The 19,437-nt window shown below is 43.4% G+C and overlaps 1 protein-coding gene across 4 annotated transcripts; it reads left to right on the top strand.

Annotated features, from left to right (window-relative positions):
• The first annotated feature begins 4,870 nt into the window (after positions 1-4,870).
• LOC122069593 lies at positions 4,871-7,553 on the top strand. 4 transcript variants are annotated; one of them, XR_006137492.1, is made up of 3 exons: positions 4,883-5,992; positions 6,081-6,701; positions 6,768-7,530. XR_006137492.1 is itself a non-coding variant. In XM_042633644.1 (3 exons), the coding sequence occupies exons 1-3, from the start codon at positions 5,803-5,805 to the stop codon at positions 6,776-6,778; spliced, it is 321 nt and encodes a 106-aa protein (XP_042489578.1). In that variant the 5' UTR covers positions 4,883-5,802; the 3' UTR covers positions 6,779-7,530. The 4 variants fall into 4 exon arrangements, 2 of the variants coding, with proteins under 2 accessions (XP_042489578.1, XP_042489576.1); XM_042633644.1 differs by having other exon boundaries at positions 6,081-6,200; XR_006137493.1 differs by having other exon boundaries at positions 4,871-4,964; positions 6,081-7,553.
• Positions 7,554-19,437: the final 11,884 nt, after the last annotated feature.

Raw genomic sequence — 19,437 nt, 5'->3', positions numbered from 1 at the left:
CCTTGTTGGCATTTGGAGTATTCCTTGTACCTCTGGGACAATTGCAAACGGGCTGGTTCTGCATCTCGGTTAAATTCTGATCCACTATTCTTTTTCTGACCCGAAAAAGAATAATCATTTGTACGGGTGACCAAACGAATGTGTACTTTTAATTGAACACGTCCATCTTTTTCAGAATTTCGTCCTCTTCGCAACCATGGAAAGAAATAGGACCTCTTTACGTGTAAAATTGAAGATATAGTGCCCGATAGTCCTTAAGGCCTTGAAAATATAAAACCTGCAAAAAGAGAGTAAAACCCAAGGTAGCTCCATTCTAAATATGTAAAATGCATGTTTTACTACCCTAGATTTCACACATAAATGTGCTCATCATCTATCACTAAAGATATCTAAACTAATGTTGAAGATCGATGTTGAGCTATGATTCCTAAGGGGAGGAAAACCTTTAGGTCCTATTTGTTTAGAGGGATTTTGATGGGGTCGGATCTTAGGGGTGAGATTATTGTACGAATTTTTTCAAAACCATGGTTGAAAAAGTGTAACGTTTGGTTGAATGGGGTTAGAAAGTGTCCAAACAACATTAGGAATGAGTTTTTACTGTCTGCTGATGTGGCCTTCGCCCCACACCCTTCCAAAGCGGGGGACTTTTTGGGGCGGTAATGGTGGGACTTTGCAGGATGGTAATGTTCAACGACTCTCTCTCTCTCACACAGATTCTCTCTCATCTTCTTCCACCTTCTATATCCAAAATGAGTTTCACAAAGGTTAAAAAAAAAAAAATGAAAATAGGTTTGCAGAAATGGGGAAATCAAAGAAAATGGGTTTCACAAGATTGGTTTGCAGAAATGGGGAAATCAAAGCAAATGTGTTTCACAAGGTTTAAAGAAAAAAATGATTTGGCTAGTTGTAGAAGAAGATGTAAATCATCCAAAATGGGTTTCACAAGATTGGTTTGCAAGGATAGGGAAATCAAAGCAAATGGGTTTCACAAGGTTTAAAAAAAAAAAAATGAGATGGTTGTTTTGAGAAGAAAATGAAAATCATCCAAAATGGGTTTCACAAGATTGGTTTGCAGGGATAGGGAAATCAAAGCAAATGGGTTTCACAAGGTTTACAAAAAAAATGAGATGGTTGTTTTGAGAAGAAAATGAAAATCATCCAAAATGGGTTTCACAAGATTGGTTTGCAGGGATGGTGAAAAATCTACGAAAATGGATTTTATAAGGTTTAAAAAAAAAAAAGTGCAAAAGAAGATAGTGTTCTAGTCCATCTTATGCATCTCCTTGTACTATTGCACATCACCATTCTCAAATCGTTGGCTACGAACCATTGCTCTTCATCTCTCTGCTCACATTATTTTTTTTTCTCTCTTCTCTCTCTCCTCCCAGCCCCCACCCAACCAAACATGGTGGGGTGCAATGCTACAGTTATTTCATCGCATCTTTACTTCCCTTGTCTTTCATCCCACTAACATGTGAATCACATACTGACAACATTCTCACTCCCAGCTCTTCTCTAAACAAACAAGGCTTAAGAATCTTTACCTTATTGTGAGATGGGATGTGCATCCTTTAGGGCCTGTATGTTTAGAGGGCTTTTGCTGGGGTGGGATTTAAAGGGTGGTATAGTTGTACGAACTATTCCACCCCAACAAAATTTGGATTGTTTGTTTAATAGGGGTGGGATTTTGGGGAAACATACTAATAATTGTGACGTTGACTTTCATATTCTCCCATCCCAACACTCACCAAAGTCCCACCAAAATGGTAGGACTTTAAGAGGGACTTTGGCAGACTCCATTCGAAGGAGCATCACTGCCGACGTTGTCGTCCCACCACCGCTACAACAAGTCACAGCAACACTACCACCACCGCATCTCTCTGACCAATTCCGATGCCGAGCATGGGGAAAGCAGAACACCCCCAACTCTTTGGGCCCTTTTGCCCCTGCAACAGATCACAGTTGACCCCTGCTGCGATCGGATCTGATGTTGCCCAAGCTCGGCAGCAGCTGCAGAGGACTCAAACATGGAACAAGCGGATCTCAGAATGAACCTCTAAAGGTTCAGAGGGAGAAGGAAGAGAGAGATCTAAGAATGAACCTCAGCTCTTTCCATCACCATTTCGCCGCTGCAAAAGGAAGAGAGAGATCTTAGAACATTCTTGAGGCTGTTCACGTCGCCGATGCGAGATAATCATAAAGATTCGAAGGGAAAAGGAAGAGAGCGATCTGAGAACAAACCTCAGCTCTTTCTGTCGCCATTTCAAGTATGAGAGATAATCAAATTATATATATTTATTTATTTATTTATTATTATTTTTTTGCTAACGATGGCTATCCAGGCCTTCGGCCTGACTAGTCCCACTGGTCATACTCAGCCCACTTTCACTAAAAACAGTGACGAACACTAAAAACCCCCGTGTGTGTGGCCCAAGATGTGCTAGTGGGAGTCGTACTTAGGACGTCCGAGTTTACAGATCGTACCAAGTTCGTTGCACCAAGTGAGCTACCCCTTGGGTTAGATAATCAACTTATACGAAAGTAGAAAAAGTTCAGTACTTTGTTCCATTTATCTTGAAGCCGATTAATTTAGTATGTTGAGGTCCTCTGTTCTTCAGCTAGCTTTCTGCGCACCTGCTTCAAGAATAGAAAGATAATAATTAATTGGATAACTACTGAAAAATACAAATTAAAGCTATTTCCTGCTTCCATTACATTCTCCCCTATATCATAAATGTCACCCACCAAATTAAAGCTAGCTTCTCTCTCTCGTTCACAGTGTTGCAAACTATTACTGTTAAATGGGGATTCTGGCTGATCTTTGCAACCATGGAAGCTGAAAACACTTCTCTTTCCTTTTCTCCCTCTCTCCTCCAACCAAACGTTATTGGAGTGGGAACTTCTTCACTTTACCTTAATTTTCCTTTCTTGTCTTTCACCCCACTAACATGTGGGTCCCTTAATGACAACACTCCCACCCCCAACTCCCCTCTAAACAAACGGGCCCTTATAGATTTCTAGGTGATGGCCCAATAGGGTGGTGGTCCCTTGGGGTCTTATCACCTCGTTTTGATCTTTACAGAGTGCTGCTTTTTTTAGTATTTTCAATTCATGTAGTCCTGTGGTTCTCCCTAACGGGGCCTAAAGGCCTTTTCGTATGCTCATCGACAAGACTTTCTTGTGATCGTAAACACATGGGTCTTGTCCACGAGTTTGAGGAATTTTTTTCTTCCTTCTTCTTAAGGCTACACTTATTGACTCTATTGTTCTAAAGACAAAGTTTTATATAAAAAAAAATAGAATTTTTTATATGTTAAAAAATTATTTTTGACTAAAAAATGATGTTTGATAAATCTATTTGAGAAACGGTTTCATCGAGACAAGGATGAGGGAGAAGGGGAGTCAAATGAGATTTTTTCTTCATGGAAGGGGTCCTTAGTCCGACTTCACTGAGACATGGATGAGGCAAATTAGTAATCAACAATGCTGAGGGAGAGTAGAAATTGAGCAAGCTAGAGTTCTTCACAAATTCTTCACCACTCCAGTTCCTTAGAGTTTCAAAGAGACAAAAAGAGTTTTGGTTATTCAGAGTTACAAGGAGACAAAGAAGATTTTGGTCTTGGGAAAATTATTGGGCACATAATATCTTTCCCAATGGTTCTCAAATATTGAAGCATGATCAATATTTCCTCTATAGACACCACAAAGAAAATTCTGTTTTTTTATTCCTATAAAACGAAAAAACTCTGAAAACATTTTTTTGGTTTTGTGGTTTGTAAATAACTTTCCATATTGTAATAAATTCATTTTTTTTCTCTTCTTTATCATAATAAAGAGATGCGAAGATCATTTTTGGAGAATGATGCGGTAAAAATTGACCGAATGATCTTCCTTGCAAGACTGGGTATTCCACGCTAGACCTGCATAGGAGAACAGACAAAGGAGAGCCAGGCTGACCCAACGGGTGACTCTCCTATGCCTAAGTCAGACTTTCTCCACACTAGTTACTTAAGAGAGTTTATTATGAAAAATGATCGATCCCTTCTTTTGGGGCTTACCTTGCTATTTATAGGCAGTGAATCAAGAGCATCGATCGAGGAGAGTCCAGCTTTTACTAATAGTCCACTTCCACTTGATCCTGCAAATATGCTTGATTCTAGGGAAGATCCTATAGATATTCCCCTCTTTCGTGAGTGCCCTGGACTCTTGGAGTGAGAGATGTTCTGAGTTTTGGGGGAGGAAGGACTCCAATGCGCGATCATCACGGATTGTGGTTCCTGGAAACTAGGACCTATCCCCCACATTCTTTTGGTTGCGTGTTGCAACAGGTTGCGATACTGGCTCAGTCGTGGCCATCTGGGGCTTACACCAAGGTGAGAGTTCAACCCCAGGAGGGTTGAGGTGAAAGCTTAGCCAAACGAGAACCGAGGTGAGAGCTCGGCCAAAGGATGACCGACCAAGAGCACGACCTTGGTCAAGCCGAGGTGAGAGCGTGGCCTTGGTCTGGCCGAGGTGGGAGCACAACCTTGGTCAAGCCGAGGTGAAAGTGCGGCTCCTGCTGGCCAGCGCGGAACATGAGTAGATGGTTAGATTTTCCCCCATCATTAGCCCCCCGCTTTGGAGGGCCAGGTTGGACCTTCAGAGTATTTTCGGGTTTAGATCATTGCCATTAATGCTCGTACCCACCGCCACTTCTCTTGATGTGATTCGCACTAATTCTGTTGAGTGGCGCTGGCACGTGTTTTTGCCTCAAGGAGATGGAATGCCGATGGGTCTTGGTCATTTCCCCTAATCGATCTAGGCCATTCGATTTACCACCTCTCGCCCTTATAAATAGGCGCTTCCTTCTTCCTTTTCACTCGTTAGACTTTGAGAGGCTAGATTGGCTCAACGCGATCCTTTTCATCTGAAGCGTTAGCTCGACTCGTCTAGTCTTGATCCAACTCAGTGCTCGGCATCCATCAGTAAGTTTTAAGTTATGGTTACTACCCCTTCTTCTTCCTTCCTCCCTCCTAGTTCTCTTTCCAAGGATCCCCATCGACAGGGTACGGGGGCCTCCGGTGTTGTTATGCCAAAGCAGCCTCCTCCCCTGGTTGTGGTAAGGCCTTCAGGTGATCAGGCAGTTTGGCCTGATCTCGAGGAGATGTCTACCTCCCCTGATGAAATTTCCTCTAGCGGTTCTAGTTCTGGTGGTAGTACTAGGTCTGAGTCTTCTGAGGAGACCATGATGATGGAAACTAACGTTAGGGTAGATCCTTCGAGTAAGCCTTCCAGACAATCACGAGGGGAAGCCGAGGGCTCTGAGGGGGAAGGCTCGGCGTCGTCCTTTGATGAGAAGAGGTTTATGACGTCCATCAGGAGCATTATGACAGTGAAATCCTTAAACTTGATAAGGTGTTGGTTCTATATCCCTGATTTTGTGGTAATGAGTGTTCTCGATGAGGGAGAATCGGTGGCTAATACCGGGTATGAGGTGGTGCTCTATGACATAGCGTTCCAATGTGGCCTCTAGATCCCTATCCTCTAGCTAGTCTGCTCGACCTTGGATTTTTGGGGAATCTCTTTGAGTCAACTGATGCCGAACTCTTGGCGGATTTTGCTCAGTTTTGAGGTTTTTATGTTGAAGATCTAGCGAGACGCGAGTTTGGATTCATTTCGTCGGTTCTTTATCTTGAAGCGGCATCTCTCCGGATGGTACTAATTAACCCGTAGGAACAGGGATGGGCCGTACGGGAGCCGACAGATGTTTACCCATTACCTTCTTCAGTGAAGAACTGAAAAGACCGATTCTTCTATGTAGCGATGCCTGGGAATCCCTTTAAGGGGGCTTGGTCGAGACTAAGTCTCAAGAAGCTAAACCGAGTCCCCACCCTTTGTGAGGATGACATTCAGACCATCCAAATGTGTTTGGACAGGGAGGTGGTGGATGTTCACCGGCTGTCAAATGAGGATTTCCTCCGAGAGTGGGAGCTTAGTGAAGTACCAAAGGAGGGTGAGGGCTTAATCTGACTTAGGTTTCCATCTTGTGCTTTGTTGCTGTTGTTCATCTTCTAACGTCAAACTTATGTTTACTTTTACAGTGGTGGATGCGGCGATTGATCCCCATCAACTTGCCGTGATGGCGGCTCACGCTTGGAAGGTGCAGGCAGCCAAAAGGGCTACAGAGAAGGGGAAAGGATCCGTTGGTAGTTCTAGCGGTGGTAAGACTATTCCCAGCACTGTCGGGGCCACCAAAATTGCTCCCATAGTGATTAAGCCAAGGGTCAATAAAGGGAATAGTCCTCTGACTAAGGTTTTGGCTCAGCACGGTGTGCTGAGCAAAGGTAAGGCCATGGTAGCCCCCTGCTCCCCCTACTTTGGTGGGGGCCAAGGGGAAGAGCTTAGGAAAGATTCCACCACAGGCATCACACCAATCTCCTCTTGAGGAGCAGGGTGATTATAAGAGGCGGCGTGAGGAGCCATCTCCTGGTTGCGCCGATGAGAGTGATAGGCCTGAGTCGACTAGCCTGGTGAAGGCCCCTCGGGGTGGACGAAAGGTTGTGCCCCCAACGTGGGACTTATTAGAGGAGACTACTACTATCGTGAACCTTGCTGATGCTTGGATCTGGGGCTGAAGGGGCCGTCTTTGGCTAGACACAAAAGGAGTGAGGGGGCATGCTGACTTGTATTTTTTCGAGAATGCCTATCACCATATCTGTGATGTGAGTCACCTAATCTCTTCCCCTCTTTCGTCTTGGTTGAGCCGTTTTGATTCTGTTTTTGTGCAGGGATTCAATAGGTCAATGGAGGCTACCTTCTAGTTTGAGTGGATGACACACGCTAGTGTAAGGGCTGAGGATGAGGCTGCCCGGGTTTAGGGGGAGCTAACCAAAACTTTGGGTCAGCTTGAGGTGGCTTGTAAGAAAGCATGTGCCGAGGAGAGTCGGGCCATGGCTGAGGAGAAAAGGGCGGATGACTTGGTGGCAGAAATGGCCAAGCAACTCTAAGTAAACAGCAACCTGGTGAAGGCCAAGGAGGCACTTCAAGCAGAGGTTGCCGAGGCTCAAGAAGGGCTGAAGAAACTACAGGACGAGCATGCGGCTCAAGTGAAGGCACTGAAGGAGAGACACTGGTCCGAGCTGAAACTTGCAGAGGAAAGGGCTATTGAGAGGTACGTAGCTTCTCCAGAGGGCAAGCATGGCTGATTAGTGTGAACACTACCTCGTTCAACCTCAGCTCGGATACTGCTATCAACTTTGTCCTGGGCAAGTACCCTTCACTTGATGTTTCTGAGTACAAGCATTAGGTTCCTCGTCCTCCTGAGTCTTCGGTGCAGCCCAGGGGTCTGGATGACCACGGAGAGGAGGTGAACCAGGAATCTACTATCAAGGCTACCAACCGCAAGAAGGATGGCTAGTGAGATGATGTCAAATTTTTTTTTTTTTGGCATGAGGATGCCGTTTGTAAACAATTGTTTCTTCCTCTCTTTCCCTTCCTGTAAAAGGAAGTTCTTGCAAACAGTTCTTGATTTAATAGAAGAAAATTCATCTATGTAGCCTTTCAACATTATGGAATTATTTTTTCTTGATTGAATGTTTTTCTTTTTCTTATATGATCCGTGCTGGTAGTGTCCATTGCTAGGCCGAGCCGAACTCTCAAACATAATGGCTTTTTGGCTCGTGCCGAGGTTGGGGAGAGTGCCCAGCCCAACTTCTTGTCTTAAAATTAAGGTTTTGACATATTTGCCTCAAGGATGAGGGCTTTCATTTTCTCGCCTTAAGGATAAGGGCTTTTACGTGTTTGACTTAAGGATAAGGGCTTTTATTTTCTTGCACTAAGGATAAGGGCTTTTATTTTCTTGCCTTAAGGATAAGGGCTTTTGTGCGAGCTTCCATTCTTTAATAAGTGTCCTGAGACTTGGAAAATAGTTAGAGGTGACATGAGAAAGAAATCATTTGCCACAATTTAGAGATAAAAGGGCATTTGCCTTTAATTGAATGAACTATTACAAGAACGGCTGAGATGAGTCAGGAACCAAATGAGTATTAATTAATAAAATGAAAATGTTACCAAGGAAATAAATTCTACGAAGGGAAAAAAACATGCATTTCTAATAACTGCTAAAAAAAAACGCTGTTGAAAAAGCTATTGATAGAATTTCTTGAAATTTTCTGTGTTCCACACTCTCTGTACGGTACTGCCCTCCAGGGTCTATAAGTGGTATGTTCCTGGGTGGACCACCCTGGAGACTATGTATGGACCTTTCCAGTTTGGGCTTAGTTTGCCGTTGCCTCTGGGGTTTGACAAAGTAGCTTTCCTTAGAACTAGATCACCCACCACAAAGTTCCGCGTCTTTACTCTTTTGTTGTGGAATTGTGTTGTCCTTTGCTTATATGCTTCATTTTTTAGTAGAGCTTCTTCACAAACTTCATCAATGAAATCAAGGTTAGCCCTTTGTCACACCTCGTTCACATAGAACCAAACCAATGACTGGGTTAATTCCTATTAACCCAAAACCTACCAGGATCATCAGATACAGTAACCACAGCACAACATACACACACACACACACACACACTAAGTCAAGTAAATTCTATATTTCAATGGAAGTCTTACATGTACATACCTGTAAATACCGCAATACTCTTGATACCCAAATTATATTATATAATACATATACATGTGGGCCCGTAGGCGTGATATATACAATTTAAACATCCAGAGCTGTAGACACCCAATTTTGTCACCCTCCCTCGACTATGATGAAATGTGGATCTTGGACGTGACTTCTGGCTTCCGTTCAATCGATATGATGATGGAAACATTCCCCTACCAGAAACCCTGAAAACCCTTGCGTAGGAGAGAAGATGGTCCAATTTTGACTTTTTATATACGAAAGAATCTGATCAAGATGACCGTACAAATGGATAGTGCTCAGAAATACGATTCTGATGATATATGACACGTTAAAATCATATCGACGGATCTCCTGTGATCATTCCCAGAAAATTACATTTTCCCATACATATGTCATGCACACTACAAGCCTGCTGGAAACCTGAAAATATCCCCTTCCTACCCCAAACACCCTAAAATTCATCCCCTACCTACCCAGATAACCAAAAAATATTCCCCTAACCCTAGAAACCCCCGCGTAGGAGAGGAGAGGGTCCAATTTTAACTTTTTATATACGAAAGAATCTGGTCAAGATGACTGTATAGATAAATAGTGCTTAGAAATACGATTCTGATGATCTATGGTATGTTAAATCAAACCGTCAAATCTCCCATGATCATCACTAGAAAAATCCATGATCGCGCGCGCTAGCCAGTAGGCTAGCCCGCATGCGTGCTTGCTGCCCATAGGCTACAACACATGTTTGCTAGCCAGCCCATGCCCCCTCTGCCCATACTCGCACCCCCGCAGGCCCATACCCGTGCCCCTATAGGCCTACGCTCGCACCCCGCAGGCCTATGCCTATGCCCCCTATGCTCGTGCCCCCACAGGCCCATGCTCGCACCCCCTTTGGCCGTGCCCATGCCGCCACAGGCCTATGCCCTTGCCCCCGCAGGCCTATGCCCTTACCCCCGCAGGCCCATGCCTGTGCCCCCTCTGCCTGTGCCCACGCCGCCTCTACCCATGCCGACACCCCTGCAGGCCTATGCTCACACCTTTGCTAGCTACTGCCATGGCTGCGGCCTATGCTCACCACCCATGCCATGGTGCCGTGCTATAGTTCCCGCACACCCACACCACCCATGACATTGCCCATATTTTCTGCCCTCCTATATTGACCATGCCCCGTGCACTTCGACCCAATCTTGGGCACCGCCGTCGATAGTCGGGATTGGTATTCCACTGACCCAATGGGTGAAAAGATCCCCTCTTCACCCACTTAAGACCAAAAAACCATTTTTTGCTAAGGATTCTGTCTCCCAAAAAGCCCCTTTTACCCATTGGATAAAAACCCTCTTCACCCATTTTGGTCTAAGAATCCCTTTTACCCATTGGATAAAAGCCCTCTACACCCACTTTAGTCTAAAAATCCTCTTTCATCCATTGGATAAAGATGTTCCCTCTTTCCCATTGGCTAGAAAAACCTATAAATACACCCTCCTTTAGATTTTACACACCAAACAACCCCATCTCACTCTATAGTAGTGAAGCTCTGCCCTCTCTCCTCGCCTCCCCCTCTTGATTTTCTTTGAGTCTTCAAAGCGATCTTTGTCAAGATCTAAAATCTTGTTCGGATCTTTGAAGTGTTCTTTAGGACTTTGAAGATCTTTAATCCAAATTCTTAGTCTAATCCAGTTTTTACAAAAAATAGTGTGTTCTTCAATCCCCTCCTTTGAGTGTTCTTGAGTTTTACCAGAAATAGAAATCCCTCCTCGTTGATGTTCTTCAGGTCTACGAAGAGATCTTTGTCAAGATCTAGAACTCTGTTTGGATCTTCAAGTGTTCTTTGGGACTTTGGAGATCTTCAATCTAATTTTAGGTCAATCCGTTTCTTTCCAAAAATAGCAGTTCTTAGTGGAAGTCCTGTCCGAGTGCCCCTAGAATCTTTTCAAAAATAGCCATTCCCAGCGGAAGCTCTGCCGAAGTATCACCTTAGCTTAGCCCTCCCCTAGCCTATCCCTAGCCAGTGCCACCTCAGCCTAGCCCTCCCTAGCATATTCCTAGCGGAAGTTCTGTTGAAGTGTCATCTCAGCCTAGCCCTCCCCTAGCCTATCCACAACGGAAGCTCTGTCGAAGTGCCACATCATCCTAAACCCAGAAATAGCCTTCCCTAGTCGAAGCTCTGTCCGAATCCAAATCTAAAAATAGCCCTCCCTAGCCAAAGCTCTGTCCAAATCCAAATCTGAAAGTAACTGTTCCTAGTTGGAACCCTATCCGAATATCATCACAGTCAGTATCTCTCAAGAAAGGAAGTTGGAGGTCAAGACCATCTTCCCCTAAGCTAGGAGAACACGAAAGACAATTCGAGCTGGTACTAATCAGGGGCCCACCCCTCTTGACCCAAAACAGGGGTTAAGTTCAGGTACAATTTTTCAACCAAATTGTCATCATATAGACTTTATATAGACCTTGTTTTAGTGTACATAGTAGTTTAAATTTAGTCAATATATATGTGATAACTTAGCCATGCATGTGGAATAGTAATAATTATGAAAAATATTCGTTCTTAAGCATCTAGTAGGAAGACCGGTTGAACAAGGCAGATTGGGTGCCTAACACCTTTCAAACTCTGTAACTTGACACTTACCCTAAATCTCTGGACCAAACCAATTATCGGGCCCTTTTCTCCAGAATTGGGCCTACTCCTAGGTCCTAGGCTTATAATCCTAGGTGTCAACACCAAACTCTTTTGTATGATCTTGATCCCTGTATTGGGCCATCATCAAACCCTCCGTCTAAAATGATGAACTTTACACTCTTACAAAATAGGCCTCCACGTATCTCCGAGTGGCGATACGGTGGTGTGGGGCCCGCAAGCAAAGCACACACGATACACCCCTCCCTCACTAAAAAGAGAAAGAGAAGAGAGAGGGCAGAATCGATGTAAGCCCTTTCCCCCCCCCAAAATGGGAAGACAGAACCGTCTCATCATCCCTGGTCGCTACCCTCACAGTGGCAACTCCACTGGGGATAAATGTCAAGCTTCCAATACTAGATGCTACCTTTAAATATAAAAACATTTTCCACCACCACATTTGTTTGAAAACATGTTTGGCTAACCCCATATTGGTAATTGTATTCACTTACCGCATCATGCATCATGTTCAAAGTGAAATCATTTGGCGAGGGTACTCCCTGTCATGCCCGCACCCTCGGGGAGGTCAGTGTATGACATACTAAGTACTCTAAGATCAAATGATAGCCGCTTCCTGTACAAGAGTGGAAGTTATCGTCAAACAGTGAGGATGTTGTAATTATGGCAGCACCCTCGGGCAGGTCCATGTAATTTATGACATTCTGAGATCGAATGCATCATCAAACGGCGAGGATGTCCGTAATTATGCCAGTACCATCGGGGAGGTCCGTGCACTTTATGGCATTCTAAGATCGAATGATGGTTACCCTACATTACACTTTTGCACACAATCACTCACGGTTCCACCATCCTGTGGCCAATTGCTTAACCTCGTGTGTAGTCAAGAGTAATGGGCAAGGAATTCACCCCCTTGATCTCATACCTATGAGTATATCAAAAAGGATACGTACCTTGCGTATATAGATCCTGTCAAGGAAGCCTTGTCGATCCTATTGCATCCATTGTATGCTCGCATCATGTAAGAAATAGATGGGAAAGCTAGGAGCGCCACAGGCTAGCTGTAGAACTTGTTTGAGGTCTTGAAAAGGAATGTTCCTACATTATATTCCCATCATAAAGAATTTCTTTCCTAAGTGGGTTTCGGATAGAAAGTGTCCCTCCTTAAGAAATACATGACTTAAGGGCAATCCAGTCAGAGTCACATAAAGTCCCGAGAAGTCCCGAGAAAATTAGGAGGAAGGACGCCCAATAGGAAAAAGAGCAAGGAAAACATGACTTTATTATATGGAATGTCTTATTGGAATATTCTCTACAAGCCATTTGTATGAATCTCTCGCTTATGACATTAGGTGGACCAAGGGCATCAAACCCTATCCATCCCCTATCATTAAGCAAACTAACTTTGGATGGATCATTAGTTATTCATTTGGTGAATGTGTGGACAAGGGGTTGAGAATTCAAGAATCCTAAAACAAGCCACTTTTGGTTCAAGCACAATTCCACACCTCAAGTATTCTCCACGGTCCCTTTGGACATGTCAGGGTAATCAGTTGACTCACCTAAGTCCAATGCCACCTCTGTTATCTCTCTGAGATTGTCTACTACCAAGTGATTACAATTCAATTAGTATGGATCCACATGACTCTGAATCACCCGAATAGCCCTGGGTCCATCCTGTGGAGACCTTGTAAATAGAATGGCTGAAGTTAAGAGAGGGATAGCTCAGATATTGCATGTACTTCAGAACCCTCCCATAGCTTATCCCAGGAATGGGCCAGCACCGACTACTTGAGATGTGGAACAAAATGGAGCTCCAGGTTAGTATGGGAACTCTTCTCGAGTTAATTCAGGAGAACTAGAGCAAGTCAGGCCAACCAGTCAAAGATAATCTTCACTTACCAGTCCAAATGGTCAACAAGGTGTCTATTCCAAGGTCCCTCCTCCTAGGGTAGTGATTGAAAATGAGGAAGAAGAATTTGTAGCACACGTTCGAATAATCCCCAGAAAGGGATAGAGAAAGGAAACTTAGAGAGCAATTAGAGAAGTTGGAGAGCATGATTCAAGCAGGAAAAATCTCGGAAGGCCAAACAGTGGATTCAAAGGAAATAAGTTTCTTCTTCGGGGTAAGAATTCTCAAAAAATTCAAATGGTAGACTGATAAGTTTGATGGGTCAGGAGACCTTAAAACTCACCTCAAAGTTTTTCTCAACATCATCAACTCATGGCAATTTGCAGATAACCAGATGGGGCAAGCCTTCATGTTAACCCTATCGGGACCAGCACTAAGGTGGCTCACATAGTTGGAGTCATCCCAAACTTAGAATTAAGCAATAATGGTGAAAGCCTTCACCAAACAGTAATCATATAAAACCAAAGTGGATGTGAAGTGACGAGAGCTTGAGATATTGAAGCAACAACCTAGAGAAGGATTCATCGCCTTCTTGATGAAGTTTAGGGATAAGGCCGCCAAGATGGTAGATCGGCCTTCAGAAGCAAAGCAAGTGGAGGTTTTGATAGAGAACTTATCAAAGCCTTATTATGATGTTCTTTACTACCAACATCTACAGACTTTTAATGCCTTGATAGCCACTGGCACACGCGTGAAAAATAGAATTCTAAGAGAGGCTCAGTATCAAGGATCATCCCAAGATGTAAGCAAGAACACTAGATTTGGATGGGGAAAGGGTCTGGAAACTAATGTGGTGAGTGCGGTGCAGCAGTCAGTCTTACCAGCCACTTCTTCACAGCCATTCATAATACAAGTAGATGTACCCTTCCAGAAGGCCCCTCATCTAAGAAGGTAGGTTTTTTGATTTGGGAATGCCCATGACAATTGTGTATGAGAAGTTAAAGAAGCAAGGATTGCTAGGGACAGTGGCTCCGAGACGGTCAACAACCCTCCTCTAGCTTGGTATAGAGACCATAAATATTGTGCTTACCACACTCAGAAGGGGCATACCATTGAAAGATGCATAGGTATATAACATGCGATCCAAGACTTAGTAGACAACAAAACCATTGAGGTCAAGGTCAAGCAATCTCCTAATGTCAACACCAATCCACTCCCTAATAATGTGAACAATATAGATGAAGAAGCCACAGAGAATGACCCCACCACTCAACTCATTCTACCTAGAGCTCAGAAGAACTATATGAATGCCCGCGCTTACAGGAAACTCATGAATCAAAGGGCTGGAGTCACAAGGACTCACAGAAGAAGAGAATCATCAGAAGAAGAATCAAAAGATTGGACTCCCACCACTCATCCTTCCTCATCAACAAAAGAATCCGTCGTACCACATTACTAACCTCCACCATACCTTCCACCTTCACCATATTATCAGGCTCCGCCATATCATCAACCTTCCCCTCACCATCAAAGTGAAGGAATCTCCTCATCATATCCTACCTCTCACATTACATCATCTTCATACCATCCCGCTTCTTATCCCTCATCACCCTCATACCAATCCCATTCTCAAGCCTCGGTATATAACCCAAAAGAAGGATGGATGGATGGGTACAATTGGAAGGATATGCTTACACTACCAGATTCTCCAAAGATGACCTCATCAACAGGATCAGTGAATGCTTTAGGAGAAGACTAGGAGGGTGATCCCACTTCTTTAATTCAGCCCACTATACCTTCAGAGGACAATCCAGAGGTGATTGAAGAAATTACAGATGATCTTCTCAGAGCAGTAATCGCATTGGCCATAGGGGAGCAGATCAAAGAGTACACCTCCCTAATCCACATAGGGAGTGACACAGAAGATAATGAATCAGGATTGGCCCAACTTTGAGCCAGTGATGTCAGAACCAACCCTATGGAAATATTTTGGTCCATATGCCCCGAATACTATGAGCTCTTGGATGCGAGAGAATTTGATGGTCAAGAGGAATCTGATGAAGAACCAAGTGAGGGGGAAATCAGTGAAGAAAAGGATGATGATGACAACAATGAGGATGAGGATGAGGATGAGAATGATGGAGATGACTCTGATTCTCAAGATGATGATGAGTATCTAGACTAGGATGACTAATAAGGACCTTAGTACAATGATAATGATAATGAGTCAGAATATTACTCACCGGAACTTTCGACTTGTTTCTCAGTCTATGCTATTGGTGGTGATGATTTAATAGTTGATCCAACAGGGGGCATTATCCCTCCCTCTGCATGGGAGGAGATGATTCTACATTGGATTCAGGAAGTGATGAAGGATCTGGAGAGCTGATGCAAGTTTATCTAGATGAACCGAAATCTACATTAGAGATGGAGGAAAAGCTATGTGAAGTTTACTCAAACACGTTGAGAATGCAGGAAAGGGTGGAAGAAATTGACAACATGCTGGGTGAAGTAGCTGCCAGTGATCATTACTACCATGAGCAATTGGATGATCTGGAGGAAATAGGGTAAGATGACACTTTCACAGAGGCAATAGATGCTGCATTCCAATAGCTTTGCAATGTAGTCAAGAAGTTACGAGCTAGGGCTGTGGGTATTTGTGAAGGACCTTGACTCCCCACACCAAGTAGGGAGGGAGAATCAAAAGAATAGGATGATCCCATGGTAGGGATAATCACCATAATAAATAGTGATTATGAAGACTGTTATCCCACAAAGATCATTGTGAAGAAACCTATCAACGTGATGGAAACTAGAAGTGGAAGAGACTACAAGGGGAAGGTTCTAGCAGTAGAATAGTCAAGGGCTAATGAGGCCAGAACTAGCAGCTTGAAGAAAGAGCCAGAAAACCCAGTCTTGGTTCAACTCAAGAAGTCCCAAGAAAATATCTTAATTTGAGGATTGTTGATGGCATCACCCACACACTGTGAAGCATTCTTGGAGTCTCTCACCAATGTACAGGTGCCAATCAAGATAAATCCGACACATCTGGTATATATAGTAGGGGCAACACCTGCAGTGCAATCCCTGATGTTCTTAGATTCAGAGCTTCCCAAAGGGGTCCAGCACAATCGAGCTTTCCACATCATGGTAGAATGTATTGACAAGGTGGTTCCCTAGGTTCTTGTTGAAAACGGGTCTGCTTTGAATGTGCTACCCTTGAGATCGGAAAAGAGTATTGGCATCAACTTAGAAGAAATGAGGCCAACTACCTAAACCATACGGGCGTATGACAACACCAAGAGAGAGATCCTTGGCATCCTTATCCTTGCTGTAAAGATTGGCCCGATGAAGTTTGATATTGATTTCCAAGTCATTGATATACCGGCTGCTTTTAATATGCTCTTCGGAAGGCCTTGGTTGCATCCTATAAAGGCAATGTCCTCTAATCTCTATCAAAAAATTGAGTTCATTCATGAAGGAAAGGTGATCACAGTAGCTGGAGATCCCGAAGTGGTTAATACCTTGGCCAATATTGAAAATGGGGAAGAACAAGACCACAAAGTCCAACTAAGTGGTTTTGAATTAGACATAACTTGCGCAGCCATTGCCAAAGAAGTTCCAAAGGAGGAAATCCTTGCTAACTATGAAGCCATTTGGAGTCCGCCAGTGAATCAGATGATGAAGAATATGTAATATTTTCCTAGCATGGGGCTAGGAAAATATCATCAAGGAGTTCCAAAGTAGCCTAGTTTGACAGTGAACAAAGGAAAGAATGGTCTCGGGTATACTCCTCCGACCACCAATGGGTAGAAAGTGTTGAGGATGACTAGAAAGATCTCTGTCTCTTACTACGCTACTCTCTATGGGTATTTTGTAAAAGGAGAGGATTTCCCTTTCTGTAGAAATGTGGAGCCATTGTTTGATGAAACCGCTACAAAAATGCAACCAGGATTTGAAATATTTTTTCAAGATTCAACTGGGTGAATAATGAAGTGAAATAATAGAAAATGCTAGTCAAAGAAAGTGATTAAGAGAGTTGCATCACGTAGATAGTGGAAATTATACTGATTGAGATTGGGTCTTCCTTTGGTGACCTTACAACATTGATCCAATCAAAGGAGGCACCAAGTCCTCGAGTCCTCCTAAAAAGAGAATGGGAAAAGAAGATAAGGTTCATATGGAGTTCATCGCTTCCCATTGATTTGAAAAGATTCATTTTCTCCCTCCTATAAAATCCAAGAGCCCGAGAGCTACATGAGCTCAAGCCTCATCCTTTCAGAGGAAGAAGTGTGTATGCAAAGCAAAAAAGAGCACAGAGAATGATGGTTTGTATGTACTGTGTCCAAACCAACTGTAGTGGGAAGGCTCATGAAGGCGGTTAAAGATGTGACCGAGGCACCGGAATGGCATCCCTCAATAGGCTTGAAAAGATGGACTTTATAGAAAAAGGATTGTGCAGTCTCCACCAATCTTCACCCCGCAGAAAGTTCGACTTTCTAGAGCATGAGATTGACTAGGTGGTATTAGTGAAGAAGCAGGCACCTATTCAAAAGAACTATTGCGCCACTGAAGAAGTAGTAGCAACTTTCTCAAAAGGAGAAGAAGGCCCTTTGCCATACCTCCTCATCCATCAAGCCACTGAACCACTCCTAAACTGGACAAGCATTGGAGAAAACTTCAAGTTTACTCATGCTATTGAGTCAACCAGCATAAATACCCCTGGAAAAAGCATCACATCAGTTATCAAGTCTATAGTCGGGCCTATTGTTTATGATTTTGTGTCGGCCTCCCCTCTCAAGGAGAGTCCAGAGTCCTTGTACGTTGAGTCTATTACTCTTTCTTTCATGATTGAAAATTTTTATTCCGAGTACGACCTACCTCCTTTTTCTGATGATCATCTTAATAAATATCAAGAATCAATAAAATAATGCAAACCAAAGAAAGCCCAACCCATCCATGAGGATACTCGAGTTATTAATTTAGGAACCGACTAATGTCTTTGAGAGGTAAAAATTAGCACTACCCTTGATGACAAAGAAGTAGAACAGATGATTAGTCTTCTCAAGGAATTCATCAAGGTCTTTCCTTGGTCTTATGGGAATATGCCTGGTATTGACCCCAATATCGTGCAGCATCAATTGCCGACCTACCTTGGGGTAAAATCAGTAAAGTAGAGGCTCCAAAGAATGCTGCCAGAATGGAGTGAGAAGATCAGATAAGAAGTTGTGAAGCAATGGAATGTAGGATTTCTACAAGTAGTAAAGTACCCCCAATGGTTGGCCAACATTGTACCAGTACCGAAGAAAAATGGCAAGGTACGAATGTGCATGGACTTTCGAGATCTTAACAAAGTGAGCCCTAAAGATGACTTCCCATTACCTCACATTGATGTATTAGTGGATAATATGGCAGAGCATGCTTTGTTATCATTTATGGATGGATTCTTGGGATACAACCAAATAAGCATGCACCCAGAGGTCATGAGAAGACATCCTTCTCCACTCCATGGGGAATCTATTATTACAAGGTGATGCCTTTTGGACTAAAGAACGCCGGGGTAACTTATCAGAGAGTAGTTACAGCCATATTGCATGACATGATGAACAAAGATGTGGAAGTCTATGTCGATGACATGATAGTAAGGTCAAAAGATACATAGGGGCATATTCCTGCGCTAAGGCCTTTTTTTGAAAGAATCAAGAAGTATTAGCTAAAGTTGAACCCTCAAAAGTGTGTATTTGGGACAATAGTAGGGAAGTTGTTAGGATTCTTAGTGAGTGAGAGAGGCATTGAAGTCGACCCTATCAAGATTAAGGCAATTCAAGAAATGCCCACATCTCAGAACGAGAAGCAAATATGAGGATTTTTGGGTCACATCCAGTATATTAGCAAATTCATAGCTCAGTTGATTACAACCTGTGAACCAATTTTCAAGCTGCTGAAGAAGGATCAACCCATGGTATGGAATGATCAATGCCAACAAAATTTTGACAAAATCAAGGGATACCTCATAAACCTATCAGTATTGACACCGCCGGTGGAAGGTGAACCCCTTCTATTGTACTTATTCGTGGGAGAATATTTCATGGGCTCTTTGCTAGCACAGAAAGAGAAGAAAGAAGGGGCAGAGCATGCCATATACTACCTTAGCAAGAAGTTCCTTGAATATGAGACACAGTATACATCTTTGAAAAGAACTTGTGTTGCGTTGATTTGGGTGACGAAAAGATTGCGCCACTACATGGTTTCCTATCCGGTGCACTTGATTTCAAGGATGGATCCCATCAAATACCTCTTCGAGAAACCATCCCTAACCGAAAGAATGGCCCATTG

This window comes from Macadamia integrifolia, unplaced genomic scaffold (assembly GCF_013358625.1).
Source record: "Macadamia integrifolia cultivar HAES 741 unplaced genomic scaffold, SCU_Mint_v3 scaffold662, whole genome shotgun sequence".
NCBI classification, from domain to species: Eukaryota; Viridiplantae; Streptophyta; class Magnoliopsida; order Proteales; family Proteaceae; genus Macadamia; species Macadamia integrifolia.
The sequence above is the reverse complement of the archived record's forward strand: the minus strand, read 5'-3'. Positions and strand labels throughout refer to the sequence as shown.

Bases quoted from the DNA above. Each gene is read 5' to 3' on its own strand.
- LOC122069593 (XM_042633642.1), top strand. From the start codon at position 5,803: ATGCCTGGGAATCCCTTTAAGGGGGCTTGGTCGAGACTAAGTCTCAAG. The intron at 5,993-6,080 runs GTGAGGGCTTAA...TTACTTTTACAG, and splicing joins TAGTGAAGTACCAAAGGAGG to TGGTGGATGCGGCGATTGAT.